General features: G+C 43.3%; 1 protein-coding gene across 1 annotated transcript in view; it reads right to left on the bottom strand.

Moving 5' to 3' along the window:
* LOC115104831 (guanine nucleotide exchange factor subunit RIC1-like) overlaps positions 1 to 16421 on the bottom strand; it is a 99640-nt gene extending 83219 nt beyond the window's left edge. Inside the window, exon 1 of the mRNA XM_065007574.1 lies at positions 15364 to 16421. Within this exon, the coding sequence (XP_064863646.1) occupies positions 15364 to 15504 (141 nt within the window). The 5' untranslated portion in view covers positions 15505 to 16421. The remainder of the gene's footprint in view (positions 1 to 15363) is intronic.
* Between the last annotated feature and the right edge of the window lie 364 nt (positions 16422 to 16785).

Raw genomic sequence — 16785 nt, 5'->3', positions numbered from 1 at the left:
GAGAGAGAGAGAGAGAGACACAGAGCCAGAGAGAGAGAGACACAGAGCCAGAGAGACACAGAGCCAGAGAGAGAGACACAGAGCCAGAGAGAGAGAGAGAGAGAGAGAGACAGAGAGAGAGAGACACACACAGAGACAGAGAGAGAGACACAGAGCCAGAGAGAGAGAGACACACACAGAGACAGAGAGACACAGAGCCAGAGAGAGAGAGAGAGAGAGACACACAGAGCCAGAGAGAGAGAGAGAGAGACACAGAGCCAGAGAGAGTGTTCGATGCTATTGCAGTCCGCCACAGTATGTTTTTGTGCTGGTCGAGGGCAGTCAGGTCTGGAGTGAACCAAGGGCTGTATCTGTTCTTAGTTCTGCATTTTTTGAACGGAGCATGCTTATCTAATATGGTGAGGAAGTTACTCTTAAAGAATGACCAGGCATCCTCAACTGACGGGATGAGGTCAATGTCCTTCCAGGATACCCGGGCCAGGTCGATTAGAAAGGCCTGCTCACAGAAGTGTTTTAGGGAGCGTTTGACAGTGATGAGGGGTGGTCGTTTGACTGCGGCACCGTAGCGGATACAGGCAATGAGGCAGTGGTCGCTGAGATCCTGGTTGAAGACAGCGGAGGTGTATTTGGAGGGCCAGTTGGTCAGGATGACGTCTATGAGGGTGCCCTTGCTTACAGAGTTAGGGTTGTACCTGGTGGGTTCCTTGATGATTTGTGTGAGATTGAGGGCATCTAGCTTAGATTGTAGGACTGCCGGGGTGTTAAGCATATCCCAGTTTAGGTCACCTAACAGAACAAACTCAGAAGCTAGATGGGGGGCAATCAATTCACAAATGGTGTCCAGGGCACAGCTGGGAGCTGAGGGGGGTCGGTAGCAGGCGGCAACAGTGAGAGACTTATTTCTGGAGAGAGTAATTTTCAGAATTAGTAGGTCGAACTGTTTGGGTATGGACCTGGAAAGTATGACATTACTTTGCAGGCTATCTCTGCAGTAGACTGCGACTCCTCCCCCTTTGGCAGTTCTATCTTGACGGAAGATGTTATAGTTGGGTATGGAAATCTCTGAATTTTTGGTGGCCTTCCTGAGCCAGGATTCAGACACGGCAAGGACATCAGGGTTAGCAGAGTGTGCTAAGGCAGTGAGTAAAACAAACTTAGGGAGGAGGCTTCTAATGTTGACATGCATGAAACCAAGGCTTTTTCGATTACAGAAGTCAACAAATGAGGGTGCCTGGGGACATGCAGGGCCCGGGTTTGCCTCCACATCACCCGCGGAACAGAGAAGGAGTAGTATGAGGGTGCGGCTAAGGGCTATCAAAACTGGTCGCCTAGAGCGTTGGGGACAGAATAAGAGGAGCAGGTTTCTGGGCATGGTAGAATATATTCAGGGCATAATGCACAGACAGGGGTATGGTGGGGTGCGGGTACTGCGGAGGTAAGCCCAGGCACTGGGTGATGATGAGAGAGGTTTTATCTCTGGACATGCTGGTTGTAATGGGTGAGGTCACCGCATATGTGGGAGGTGGGACAAAGGAGGTATCAGGGGTGTGAGGAATAGGACTATGGGCTCCATTGTGAACTAAAACAATGATAACTAACCTGAGCAATAGTATACAAGGCATATTGACATTTGAGAGAGACATACAGCGATGCATACAGTGAACACAGGTGTTGAATTGGGAAAGCTAGCTAAAACAGTGGGTGAGACAACAGCTAATCAGCTAGCATAACAACAGCAGGTGAGATGGCATTGACTAGGCAACTCGGCCGACAGATAAAACAAACAAGCAGAATGGAGTACCGTGATTAATGGACAGTCCAGCGTGCATCAGCTATGTAGCCAAGTGATCAGAGTCCAGGGGGCAGCGGTGGATGGGGCAGAGGGGCTGGGCTGGCGAGTGTTATCCAGGTTAAGAAAACTAACAATGACTAAATAGCTTGTAGCTAGCTAGCTGGTTAGCTTCTGGAGGTTCTTGAGTGTGTTCTAAAAATAAAGATAATAGCGATTCCGTATCACATTGGGTGAGGCAAGTTTCCGGAAGGTATAAACAAAAAAAAAAATTAAATCGGGAAGAGATTAGAGAGTACATATGGGCCACTGCGTTTTTGGGACGCGGCGGGACGGTTAGCAGGCCTGTGCTAACAAGCTAACAGATTAGCAGGCCGGGGTAAACAAGGTAGTAGTTAGCGGACCTGGGCTAAACAAGCTAGCAGTTAGCGTGCCGGACTAACAAGCAAGGAGATAGCGAGGGCTAGAGAGTTAGCCTTTGGAGGACGTCGCGATGGGGTGAGTCTGTTTATTCCTCTTCATGCAGTGATATCGATAGACCGGTCGTAGTCAAGGTATTGTAGCCCAGGAGTATGCTAGGAGCTCTGGCCGGGCTAGCTTCAAGCTACGTGGGTGGAAACGCTAGCCAGGAGTAATCAACCAGGATTGCTGTTTCGCTCGATAGCTAGTTGCGAGGATCCAGCTGAAGAATGTTCTGTTTGTGGTGGGAATCCGGGGGTAAAAAAAATTAATTAGGTCCGTTATGCTCTGGTTAGTTGATGACCGCTAGCATAGCTGGTAGTTAGCTGGCTAGCTTCAGTTGAGAGGGTCCGGTTCCGAAGTAAATATAACTACTTTAGGAAAGTAGCTACATTGGCGGGTTGCAGAAGAGTATTTGGAAGCTTAGGTTTAGCAAAATGTTTTTAAGGATATGCGAAGAAAAAAATATCTAAAAAATATCTAAAACGAAAAAGAGACGATATTTACAGAGAGACGATACGACAGGACAACTACTGCTACGCCATCTTGGATCCACATGACTGTCTTGATCAGGGGCAGAACAACAGATTTTTACATTGTCATGTCTGTACTAGAGGCCTGTGAGCAGCTGCCACATGGTGAAATCTTCACCGGAGGCAATCAGGGGAGTTCGCTAAGAGACAGCCAGTCACTAAGACGAAAAGAGGCTATGCAGAAACCCCACACACACACACACCTTGGACAGAGCAGTGCCTGCCAGTTCCTGCGAAGCCACATAATCAATCCCAATTGAATCCACAAAGAAGAAAACATTACATAAGATGTGACATCCCTCAGAGTCACATCACAGGCCTTCAGGAAATTTGTTTCTACTAAGAAATAGCCTCAGATTATTGCTCCTATCTGCTTTTCGCTGAGCAAAAAGGCCAAATTCATTTGTTGTGTTTTGTAGACATCCGAGGTCCTGCAGTAGCCAACATCACAGACACACTGATCCTGTTAAACAGCAGAGCAATGCCACCGTATACATAAATCATAGCACAGTTACACACACAGATCCTGCAATGACACCATAATCATAAAATAAGATTACAAGCCATTAACTCCTTTTCATCTCAGACAGAGCCACACACACACGTATAACTTAATTATAATTTCCATTCAATTCTCTACATGACATTTAGCTTAAATCCATTTTTAAATATCTGTCTGCATCCAGAGAGCTTTCACACAAACAGAAAAATGACTGTCCACTGAACTGATATTGGCTATGCAGCAAAATTACATTTGAAAAAACAAACAGTTTCACAATGAATATTGTAAACCTCTATGACTTGGTCAATGGTGTGTATTAATGATGATTCTCAGGATCGATTCAGAGGATTTTCTTCCACAAAAGGGGAACCTGGAAAAGACACAGGCAGTACACAACAATCTATTGTTATGCTGCCAGACCCAAGCCTGGGCTCTTTCTTTCAGCAGGAAATATAAACTTGTTCTTTTCTAATGAGACCGTGCGATGCCAAGCACAGAATACACTTATAAAAGACTAGACAGTGAATTATTTCATACGGTTGGGCAGTAGGCAGATTTTCATACCGTTTCTGTACCATACCGTGGTGTAAGGTATTACTATAATTACGCACAAGGGGAGCTATTGAAAACAAAATATGTGTTGAAGTTATACTTAACTTCATTGGGATAGAGGGCAGCATTGGGAAGTTTGGATGAAAAGTGTGCCCATAGTAAATTGCCTGTTACTCAGGCCCAGAAGCTATGATATGCATATAATTTGTTAGATTTGGATAGAAAACTCTAAAGTTTCCAAAACAGAACTCATATGGCAGGCAAAAACCTGTGAAAAATCCAACCAGGAAGTGGGACATCTGAGGCTTGTAGTTTTTTTTCCTTATTTTTTTAAGTGATTACCTATCCAATATCCAGTATAAACGGGGTCAGATTGCACTTCCTAAGGCTTCCACTAGATGTCAACAGTCTTTAGAAAGTTGTTTCAGGCTTCTATTGTGGAAGGGGAGAGAATAAGACCACTCTAAGCAGATGGCTCAGCTGAAAGCCTTTAGTTGTTGATCGTGTGAGCTCCGTTCCCTTTCTAAAGAAAACAGCAGTGTGGTCCAGTTGAAACATTATTGAATATTTATGATAAAAACACCCTAATGATTGATTAGAAACATCGTTTGACATGTTTCTACGAACGTTAAATGGAACTTTTCCGACTTTTCGTCTGGACTTTGTGCTCGCGCTTTGTGCATTTGGATCACTGGACTAAACGCGTGAACAAAAAGGAGGTATTTGGACATAAAGATGAACTTTATCGAACAAAACAAACATTTGTTGTCAAACATGGAGACCTGGGAGTGCCATCAGATGAAGATCATCAAAGGTAAGTGATTCATTTTAACACCATTTCTGACACCTCTCCTTGGTTGGAAAATGGCTGTATGGTTTTCTGTGACTAGGTGCTGACCTAACAGTCACATGGTGTGCTTTCGCCGTAAAGCCTTTTTGAAATCGGACACTGTGGCTGGATTAACAACAAGTTTATCTTTAAATTGTGTATAATACTTGTATGTTAGAGGAATTTTAATTATGAGATTTCTGTTTGAATTTGGCGCCCTACAATTTCACTGGCTGTTGGCGAGGTGGAAGGCTAGCGTCCCGAACGATCCCATTGAGGTTAATGTATACACTGAGTGTACAAAGCATTAGGAACACTTTCCTAATATTGAGTTAAACCCCCTCTTGCCCTCAGGAAAGCCTCAATTCATTGGGGAATGGACTCTACAAGGTGTCGAAAGCGTTGCACCGGGATGCTGGACCATGTTGACTCCAATGCTTCCCACAGTTGAGATAAGATGGCTGGATGTCCTTTGATTGGTGGACCATTCTTGATACACGCAGGAAACTGTTGTGTGAAAAAACCAGCAGCGTTGCATTTCTTGACCCTAACCGGTGCACCTGGCACCTACCACCATACCCCGTTCAAATGCACTTAACCTTTTTGGGATAGGGGGCAGCATTTTCACTTTTGGATGAATAGTGTGCCCAGAGTGAACTGCCTCCTACTCTGTCCCAGATGCTAATATATGCATATTATTATTAGTATTGGATAGAAAACACTGAAGTTTCTAAAACTGTTTGAATGATGTCTGTGAGTATAACAGAACTCATATGGCAGACGAAAACCTGAGAAAAATCCAACCAGGAAGTGGGACATCTGAGGTTTGTAGTTTTTCAAAAGCTTGGCCTACCAAATACACATTGAGATATGGATAAAGTTGCACTTCCTACGGCGTCCACTAGACGTCAACAGTCTTTAGAAACTTGAATGAGTATTCTTCTATAAAGGAGGGGCTCATGAGACCCCTGTGAGTCAGTGGTCTGGCATAGTGCCTTGGTCTCATGATGCGCGCTCCTGACAGAGTTACCTCTCGTTCCAGTGCTTTTCTTCAGACAAAGGAATTCTACGATTGGAACATTATTGATGTTTTGCGTTAAAAACATCCTAAAGATTGATTCCATACATCCTTTGACATGTTTCTAAAGGACTGTAATGGAACTTTTCGAGTTTTTGTCTGGACGAAGTGCCTGCGCCTCATGAAGATAGATTACTGGGCTGAACACGCTAACAACAAGTGGCTATTTGGACATAGATGATGGACTTTATGGAACAAATCAGTCATTTATTGTCGAACTGGGATTCCTGGGAGTGCCTTCTGATGAAGATCAAAAGTAAGTGAATATTTATGGTGTTGTTTCTAACTGTTGATTCCAAAATGGCGGCTATTCCTCTGGCTGTTTTGGGTTCTGAGCGCCGTTCTCAGATTATGTTTTTTTTTTTATCTGACACAGCGGTTGCATTAAGGAGAAATGTATCTTTAATTCTGTGAATAACACTGGTGTCTTTTATCAATGTTTATTATGAGTATTTCTGCAAAATCACTGGATGTTTTGGAATCAAAACAATACTGCACGTAAGGCGTCAATGTAAACAGATTTTTGGATATAAATATGCACAATATCAAACAAAACATACATGTATTGTGTAACATGATGTCCTGAGTGTCATCTGATGAAGATCATCAAAGGTTAGTGATTAATTTTATCTATATTTCTGCTTTTTGTGACTCCTATCTTTGGCTGGACAAATGGCTGTGTTTTTTCGACTTGGCAGTGATCTAACATAATCATATGTTGTGCTTTCGCTGTAAAGCATTTTTTAAATTGGACACGATGGGTAGATTAACAAGATGTTTCTTTCATTTGCTGTACTGGACTTGTTAATGTGTGAAAGTTACATATTTCTAAAAAATATTTTTGAATGTCACGAGCTGCCTTTACAGCAGGAATGTTGTCGAGGTGTTCCGCTAGCAGAACCCCTGCGCTAGAAAGGTTAAATATTTTGTCCTGCCCTGAAACTGTTGAGTGTGGAAAAACCCAGCAGCGTTGCAGTTCTTGACACAAACCGGTGCTCCTGGCACCTACTACCATACCCCGTTCAAAGGCACTTCAATCTTTTGTCTTGCCCATTCACCCTCACGCAATCTGTCTCAATTGTCTCAAGGCTTAAAATTCCTTCTTTAACCGGTCTCCTCCCCTTAATCTACACTGATTGAAGTGGATTGAACAAGTGACATCAATAAGGGGTCATAGTGTACAAAACTTACCAGGTGAAAGCTAAGTGTAGTTATAAGTAGTGGCGTAGCACGCATCCCCACAGCCCCCGGTATGATTTTCAAACGGTATTGAACGTCATACCCTCGGTATATCTCCCAAGCCTATTATATAATAGCAGAGACAGTGGAAACTAGGCCTTCATGAATGTGTGTGTGTGTTATTGTAATATGAGGCCACATCCACCCTCTCTCCTAACTGTGCCAAGGAAAACCGCTATAAGACTTTAGTGGAGGAGCTTGAGGACAGGTCTCTCTCTACTTGTCCTAGCTGTGTGTGTAGCGGAGCCCCCGGTCCTGGAGCACCAGCAGCACTGGGCCAGGCGGAGACTCGCGGACGGGATTGCTAACGGGAATGTCGACAAGGTCAGACAGCCAGTCACACACTTTTACTACAACAATGGTTAATACATACTCCATACACTGAGCTCCAAACTTATTCAGATAGTGGTCATTTTTCTTTTTGGGGGGGGGGGGTGGCTCTGTAATCCAGCACTTTGGATTTTAAATGATTCACTGACTAGAAGGTTAAAGTGCAGAAGCTTTCTATACTTATTTCACACAATAGATTATTTACCATTAATTTCTACTGGGCACAAAATAATCTGAAACAACCAAAACAAACAGCAAATGCAGCCAACATGTTATCGAGTGACAAGATTGATGTAGTCATTGCATTCTAGGAATATGTGACCAAATACTAAACTTTTGACTACTTTAATACACAAGTTAATTAATTCCAATATCTTTAGTACCCTAAAATGGGGGCGGCGTGGGGGAGGGCGGCGTGGGGGGTACAAGGGCTGTAATTTCTAAATGTGTCACCTGATATGGATGAAAGACTCAAATTAAAGCTGATAGTCTGCACTTTACCCTCAATCATTGTATCATTTCAAATCCAAAGTGCTAGAGGAGTACAAAGCCAAAACAACAAAGAAAATGGGTCATTGTACGAAATAGAAACAGGGGCACTGTATTCTAAGGATGCATGTTTCACAGAAAATCTACCAAGATTCAATACCAAAAATAATGTTTATCTATCAAGAGTTTAAAACCAAGATATGATCACTATCCCAGGGTTCTCCTCAAATAAGACAGACGGTGCGTCACCATGTAAAGATTTCCAAGTTAAACTGATATTTAGTAACCATCTTTGATGACATCGCTGTGCATTGCGAAACAGGCCGTTCATAAATTCAGAGCGTTTCCATGTTCTACAATTAATCCAGTGCATTTCAGCAATAGGGGAAGCCTTAAGTATAGCATCGTCTAATCATACAAACTATGTAATGGCAATCAAACAAAAGTAAAATTACCAAAGTTGCTAAACTTGCAAGATAACCTCCAACGAATGCCAGAATATATCCTATATTGGGCAAAAAATTGAGTTGATTATACAGATAGCAGATCAGCTCATGAATAATGGGGAGATAAAGAGAGCAACTAGTTAAGATTAGAGGTCGACCGATTAATCAGAGCCAATTTCATAATCGGAAATCAGTATTTTTGGGCGCCATTTTTTTTATACCTTTATTTAACTAGGCAAGTCAGTTACATTTACATTACATTTACATTTAAGTCATTTAGCAGACGCTCTTATCCAGAGCGACTTACAAATTGGTGCTTTCACCTTATGACATCCAGTGGAACAGCCACTTTACAATAGTGCATCTAGGTCTTTTAGGGGGGGTGAGAAGGATTACTTTATCCTATCCTAGGTATTCCTTAAAGAGGTGGGGTTTCAGGTGTCTCCGGAAGGTGGTGATTGACTCCGCTGTCCTGGCGTCGTGAGGGAGTTTGTTCCACCATTGGGGGGCCAGAGCAGCGAACAGTTTTGACTGGGCTGAGCGGGAACTGTACTTCCTCAGTGGTAGGGAGGCGAGCAGGCCAGAGGTGGATGAACGCAGTGCCCTTGTTTGGGTGTAGGGCCTGATCAGAGCCTGGAGCTACTGAGGTGCCGTTCCCCTCACAGCTCCGTAGGCAAGCACCATGGTCTTGTAGCGGATGCGAGCTTCAACTGGAAGCCAGTTAAGAACACATTCTTATTTTCAATGACAGCCTAGGAAGAGTGGGTTAACTGCCTTGTTCAGGGGGAGAACGACAGATTTTTACCTTGTCAGCTCAGGGATTCAATCTTGCAACCTTACGGTTAACTAGTCCAACGCTCTAACCACCTGCCTCACGAGGAGCCTGCCTGTTACGCAAATGCAGTAAGAAGCCAGCTAACATTAAACTTATCTTATAAAAAACAATCAATCATAATCACTAGTTAATAACTACACATGGTTGATGATATTACTAGTTTATCTAGCGTGTCCTGCGTTACATATAATTGAAAGATCATATAGTTGAAAAATCATAATCGATCGACCTCTAGTTAAGATACCTTGATATTTCAACGGGGATCAACGGTTTTGAAAATATCCATATCTACTCTCTTGCTATTTGTTGATTACACATTCTCTACCAAAGCGCTCATATGGGCAGTAAGTACGATACAGCACTCAGTCAAACACAAACCTAGCTACCCTAGTGCTAATTATCAAGAATAACCCAAAGGGACCAACTTCAAACAGCCACTTTTCATACAGTATATAATAAGGGTCTCAGAGGACCTTACAGTAAGGATTCCTCCTGATGAACAGCATTGTCATGGAGATCACAGTGATGTCATGACTTGAGCATAATACGATGGAGGTGGATATGCCTTCTTGCATGAGAGAGAAGCACTCAATCAATGCCATCAAGCCTCCCTGGACTGCACAAAAACGTAACCCTCACTCAGCCACGGCCCTGAAGAACCTTATCTTAAGATGTCTTTTCACTTCAGGTAAAGTGATACTGAGAGCTGTTCTCAAAATCAAAACTGTGATGAGGTTGGACACCAAACACCAAGGCCACTCAGACGCTACCCCACATATAATACCAAGCTTCATAAAAACCTATTCTACTGAGTCAGTGTAATTGAAGAGGTCCCAGAGGGTAATTCAGCATTCAGAATAGGGTCGGGCCGAGGTGTCCAGGGAAGCATTCAGAATAGGGTCGGGCCGAGGTGTCCAGGGAAGCATTCAGAATAGGGTCGGGCCGAGGTGTCCAGGGAAGCATTCAGAATAGGGTCGGGCCGAGGTATCAAGGGAAGCATTCAGAATAGGGTCGGGCCGAGGTGTCCAGGGGAAAAAACGGCGCCAGAGGGGATGACTGCCATTTTATGGGCTCCTAACCAATTGTGCCATTTTGTGTATTTTCATGTTGTTTGTAACTTATTTTGTACATAATGTTAATAATGCTATCCGGACGCTTATAAGAAATCCTGTTATGCCTTCAGACGAACCATCAAACAGGCAGAGCAGGGCTATACAGGGCTAAGATTGAATCCTACTACACCGGCTCTGACGCTCGTCGGATGTGGCAGGGCTTGCATACTATTACTGACTACAAAGGGAAACCCTGCTTCGACCAGTTGGTTTGCGCTTAGTGGGACTATCATTTGTTTTTCAACAGGACAATGACCCAACACACCTCCAGGCTGTGTAAGGGCTACTTGACCAAGGAGGATGAACACTCATCACTCTCCTTCTTGGTCAAATAGCCCTTACACAGCCTGGAGGTGTGTTGGGTCATTGGATGACCTGCTCTCCCCAATCACCAGACCTAAACTCAATTGAGATGATTTGGGATGAGTTGGACTGCAGAGTGAAGGAAAAGCAGCCAACAAGTGCTCAGCATTTGTGAGAACTCCTTCAAGACTGTTGGAAAAGCATTCCAGGTGAAGCTGGTTGAGATAATGCCAAGCGTGTGCAAAGCTGTCAGAGGCAAATGGTGGCTACTTTGAAGAATCTAAAATATATTTTGATTTAACACTTTGTTACTACATGATTAGTGGGGGGGGGTTACCTTTATTTAACTAGGCAAGTCAGTTAAGAACTGCCTTGTTCAGGGGCAGAACGACAGATTTTTAACTTGTCAGCTCGGCGATTCAATCTTTCACCCTTTCGGTTAGCAGTCCAACGCTCTACCAGTCCAACGCTCTACCAGTCCAACGCTCTACCAGTCCAACGCTCTACCAGTCCAACACTAACCACTAAGCTACCTGCCGCCCCTTTTGATGTCTTCACTATTATTCTACAATGTAGAAAATAGTAAAAATAAAGAAAAACCCTTGAATGAGTAGGTGTCCCCAAACTTTTGACTGGTACTGTATGTGAGAAATAATTGATCATTGACTACAGCTCAGCGTTCAACACCATAGCGCCCACAAAGCTCATCACTAAGCTAAGGACCCGGAGACTAAACACCTCCCTCTGCAACTGGATCCTGGGCCGCCCCCAGGTGGTAAGGTTTGGCAACAACACATCTGCCACGCTGATCCTCAACCCTCAGGGGTGCGTGCTTAGTACCCTCCTGTACTCCTTGTTCACCCACGACTGTGTGGCCAAGCACGACTCCAACACCATCACTAAGTTTGCCGATGACACAACGGTGGTAGGCCTGATCACCGACAACATTGAAACAGCATATAGGGAGAAGGTCACTGCCAGGAAAACAAGCTCTCCCTCAACGTAATCAAGACAAAGGAGATGATCGTGGACTACAGGAAAAGGAGGGCCGAACACGCCCCCATTCACATCGACGGGTGGGTAGAGTGGGTAGAGAGTCAAGTTTCTTGGTGTCCACATCACCAACAAACTAACATTGTCCAAATACAGCTGCACCATCGAGAGCATCCTGACCGGTTGCATCACCGCCTGCTACAGAGGGTAGTGCTTACGGCCCAGTATATCACAGGGGCCAAGCTTCCTGCCATCCAGGACCTCTATACTAGGTGGTGTCAGAGGAAGGCCCCAAAAAAATTGTCAAAGACTCCAGTCACCCAAGTCATAAAGTGTTCTCTCTGCTACCGCACAGCAAGCAGCACCAGAGTTTAGGTCCAAAAGGATCCTTAACAGCTTCTACCCCCAAGCCATAGGACTACTGAACAATGAATCAAATGGCCACCCGGTCTATATGCATTGACACCCCCTTGTTTTTACACTGCTGCTACTCGCCGTTTGTCTATGCAGTCACTTTACCCCAAACTACATGTACAAATGACCTCGACGAACCTGTATATTGACTCGGTACTGGTACCCCCTCATTAATTTTATTGTTTTACTTATTTTATTTTTTACTTTCAATTATTTAGTAAATATTTTCTTAACTGCATTGTTGGTTAAGGGCTTGTAAGTAAGCATGTCACTAAGGTCTACACCTGTTGTATTCGGCTCATGTCACAAATGAAATTGTACTTAATATGATTAAATCGAAAATCGTGATATTTGACATTGACCACACATCATGATGTGCAAGACTATACTCTATTTGAACTTTACAAATGAGAACTGTGCAGTTTTATCAGTTAGGTTGTATCAATATGTTGAATATCAAGTCTAAATGAACTACCTAAACCTTATTTTCTCACCATACTAGGATTATTTCAAAGAGAGTGCGACTAGAATATGGTAAATAGTCTAGAATGATCTATTCACTAACGAGCATATTGGATTGGGGGGGGGGGGTGATAGGAGTAGGAGACAGCTGATAAACATGGAGATTGGAGAGGGAAGGAACAGGCGAGATGTGGCAGCTTCCCATGGAGGAAGGAAGGAAGGAAACTGGTTACTCCTGGGGTGTTTCATTTAACCACCTCGGCATGAAAGCACCTAGTATGAACCATGCACTGCTTTGTCACTGCAGATGAAGGAGAGTGGTGGAGGAGACAACATGCACTTAAATGAACCTTACAAATAGCAATGTCGGGCGATTTGGAAAGCCATAGTCAGTCAATAAATAATATAATAATACTCGTAGGAAAGGTTTTCATCTTTAGCTCACAATCTGTGGATAACATACAATTAGAAAGATTTTAAAATGTTGTAAAACATCACAGCACAATTGAAAAATATATGGCACAATGGAAACCAAACGAGCGTGGTCTACAATGATAGGTGGGATGGGCTGAGAGTGGCTGAGGGTTGGTCTATGGTGATAGGTGGGATGGGCTGGGAGTGGCTGAGGGGTGGGATTAAAGAGCTGAGGTCTATGGTGATAGGTGGGATGGGCTGGGAGTGGCTGAGGGGTGGAATTAAAGAGCTGAGGTCTATGGTGATAGGTGGGATGGGCTGGGAGTGGCTGAGGGGTGGAATTAAAGAGCTGAGGTCTATGGTGATAGGTGGGATGGGCTGGGAGTGGCTGAGGGGTGGGATTAAAGAGCTGATGTTTGGTAATGTAAAATATATCACTAGCCACTTTAAACAATGCTACCTAATATAATGTTTACATACCCTACATTATTCATCTCATATGTATACGTATATACTGTACTCTATCATCTACTGCATCCTTATGTAATACATGTATCACTAGCCACTTTAACTATGCCACTTTGTTTACATACTCATCTCATATGTATATACTGCACTCAATACCATCTACTGTATCTTGCCTATGCCGCTCTGTACCATCACTCATTCATATATCTTATGTACATATTCTTTATCCCCTTACACTTGTGTCTATAAGGTAGTAGTTTTGGAATTGTTAGCTAGATTACTTGTTGGTTATTACTGCATTGTCGGAACTAGAAGCACAAGCATTTCGCTACACTCGCATTAACATCTGCTAACCATGTGTATGTGACAAATTAAATTTGATTTGATTTGATTGTTATGTGACTGCTTTATATAAAAGTACTATGTATGTAAAATGTAGCAGAAAAAGCTAAATGATATCTGTCCTCCAAAGAGGAGGGGTGGAGGGGTTAATATCAAATGTAAAACATTTCAAATAAAATAAATACTCAAGGCCACAAGGCAGAAGTAGCATGACTTGTGCCTGCTGTAGCTAATGTAAACAAACTGGCTGCTTTAATGTTGTTGCTCACTAGATAGAATTTGTAGTAAGTCCTTGTTGATACTAACCAGATGGCCAAACTAGATAAGAGTAACTAGCAACATAATTAAATCACAAAAATTGATTCATTTTTTAACGAAGCAGCTGCCTGTTAGCTGTCGAGAGTCAGTGGAGTAGCTAGCTAGCTAGGTTGTAGTACGCAGCGGTCTAAGGCATTGCATTTCAGTGCTAGAGGCATCACTACAGACCCTGGTTCGATTCCAGGCGGTATCACAACCGGTGATTGGAGTCCCACAGAGCGGTGCACAATTGGTCCAGCATCGTCCAGGCTAGGCCGTCATTGTAAATAAGAATTTGTTCTTAACGGACTTGCCAAATTAAATAACAATTTTTAAATCCTGGAAGCACAACAGGATACTTACCTCCTGTGAGACAGGGAAATAAATACTGGCCTTGATTTACACTATCTAATTCTACTCTACATACAGCTATTATATTTGCAGCAGCACTCATGTTTATACTCTTATGCAGTCATTGATTAGTACTATGCAGAGATAATTCCACAGCTGACAACTGTAATTACAAATGTTATATGGACACCAGATTAAAAGTTAAAGCTGCATTGATGTTAAACAAATAAAACAACCAATCCATCACAGAAGAAAAAAAACAATATATAGCCTAGTTTAAATCAAAGTTCACCCATGTAGTGAATATATGGAGATTTTCTTTGCTATCTTTTGTATTGATGAAAGTCTGCCCCTGGGGTCACAAAGCCCCAGAGATCGTATATCAACAGAAGCCCTGGGGCAAGGAAAATATGGACCTATGAAGTGGCAGTACGGTGTGAACTGTCCTAACACCAAGTGACTCCTAGCACTCAAAGCAGACGATTCAACACGCGTGTGAGAGGTTCTCTTTGTTAGAAATATATGGGAGAGGATATGTGCAGAAGAATGACGAACATGGAGGTTGAAGTCCATGGGAACGCAACTTGCACGTTGTCAAAATAAATAACAACGCTCTCCTTCAACTTAAACGTCATGTGCCACCCAGTGATAGTGAAGGAATTTGTGCCAAAGCTCTACATTATGGCTCTGATTTGCACCTCTTACAAGCCTACCTAAATACTTTACGGTATATGATCGAAGATTACAGTATTCTTACATATTCCTCATATAGCTAAAGTTAGCTACAATAGTAAATTGTTAGTCCCAAATGCTGTGCTTTCGCCATGTCTTTATCTGGCTAGCTAATGTAGTTTGGCACATGCATTTAACGTATACATTGATGTGTGTAACTAACACTTGTGCTGTTAAAATACAAAACAGTACAAAACAACCACCTGTTTGTTATTTTTCCAAATTCATGTGCGCATGACAGCTAACGTTAGTTAAATGCCGTGCCATTAACTAAAAAGTGACGCGGCAACCAAAGTGTACAGACCAAAAACTGAACTATCCAACTTGATCACCGGCTAACCGCTAAGTAACGTTAGCGGCTAGCCAGCTCGTCAGTAATTCCCTCGGTGCTTACCCGACTAAACCAGACGCTTAGTTGAGTCTCGGACAATACAGCGAAGTAAAACCTCTGGGAGCTGGGTTGAACATGAAACGGTTCTTCTTCACTTTTCAGTGGACAAAGTAGCCTCCGAGGCCAGCCAGTTAGAAAATACATGACGGTCAGTCACTTCGACTCAACACTCGCCGTGTCGCGGGTCCAGTTGAAAGGCTGGCAAGCTGTATCCCACAGTAAGAGACGATGTTGTCCAATAGCTTCATGGACAGTTTGTGGCACATTTAATCGCTCATCAAATCTATGTGCAATCCAATCAGGCTAGCTAGCCAACACTGCTAACTTGACATGGAACTTGGGCGCTCCAGTGGGGGAAAAACAAGTAATGTGCGCAACACGGGACTTCAACTTAAAAGCTCTCGGTATTTTGCGTGTCCACCTATCTAAAAAAAACATTGCTTAGCGATGATAATACATGCAGTATTATTTTCTGTGTCTCTCTCCGCCGCCATCTTTAGCGATTATGTTTGCTATCCTCACTCCGATTCGCTATCCCCGAAGAGGCCTCTCTCTCTCTGCTGGGTGTAAATGGTGCTTTCAAGACAACCGGGAACTCAGAAATAACCGAGTTCAACTCATGACGTCGGTGATCTTCATTTCGGGTCGGAAAGTCGGAGCTCTAGAAAAATGTCCGAGTTTCCAGACTTGGAGTTCCCAGTTGGATGACAGCTCAAACGATTTTTCCCAGTCGAGGCTCGTCTTTTTCCGGGTTCTCAGATGTCTTGAACGCTCGGAAGTCAGAGATTTCCGAGTTCCCAGTTGTTTTGAACGTGGCAGAAATTTGCGCAGAACGAGACATCTGATGTAATTTTCTCGTGAACTTCAAATGTGGGGTGCGTTCGTATTCACATTGGTAATCGGCTCCAATTTCAGAGCACTCTGGTTTGCTAGCGATAGTAATTGAGGAATTTACGAACGCCCTAAAATTGGTGATGACAGGTGCAAGTAAACATCGACTAAAAACGCAATTAAATTGTTGCCATAACACAGTTACAGTCACTAACCCTCTAGATAACAAGAAAACAGCTCTGCTAGGCCGAGTAAAATGTCCAGAGTGAGGTGTTCTCTCATTTGTTTCTGGCAGTAGATAGCAAACTAGCCCCATTTAGCCAGTTAGCTTGGGTGCTTGACTGCCATCGTGAGGTCAATGACGCATGGATCATCCTTACTCCTCGGCCAGAGCGTTCAGTGTGCGCTCTGAACGCCCCGAAATATACGAACGGACAACCTAAACAAAAAAAAGCACTGAATCTGCACTTTGGCACTCCAGAATGAATTTACGAACTCACCCGAATGGCTCGTTGCTGCACTCTGGTGGTGATAAGGGAGGCTTGCACAAGAGAGACTAAATCAAATTGTATTGCTCACATACACGTGATTAGC

The sequence above is a fragment of the Oncorhynchus nerka genome, linkage group LG22 (genome assembly GCF_034236695.1).
Source record: "Oncorhynchus nerka isolate Pitt River linkage group LG22, Oner_Uvic_2.0, whole genome shotgun sequence".
Taxonomy (NCBI): Eukaryota; Metazoa; Chordata; class Actinopteri; order Salmoniformes; family Salmonidae; genus Oncorhynchus; species Oncorhynchus nerka.
The sequence above is the reverse complement of the archived record's forward strand: the minus strand, read 5'-3'. Positions and strand labels throughout refer to the sequence as shown.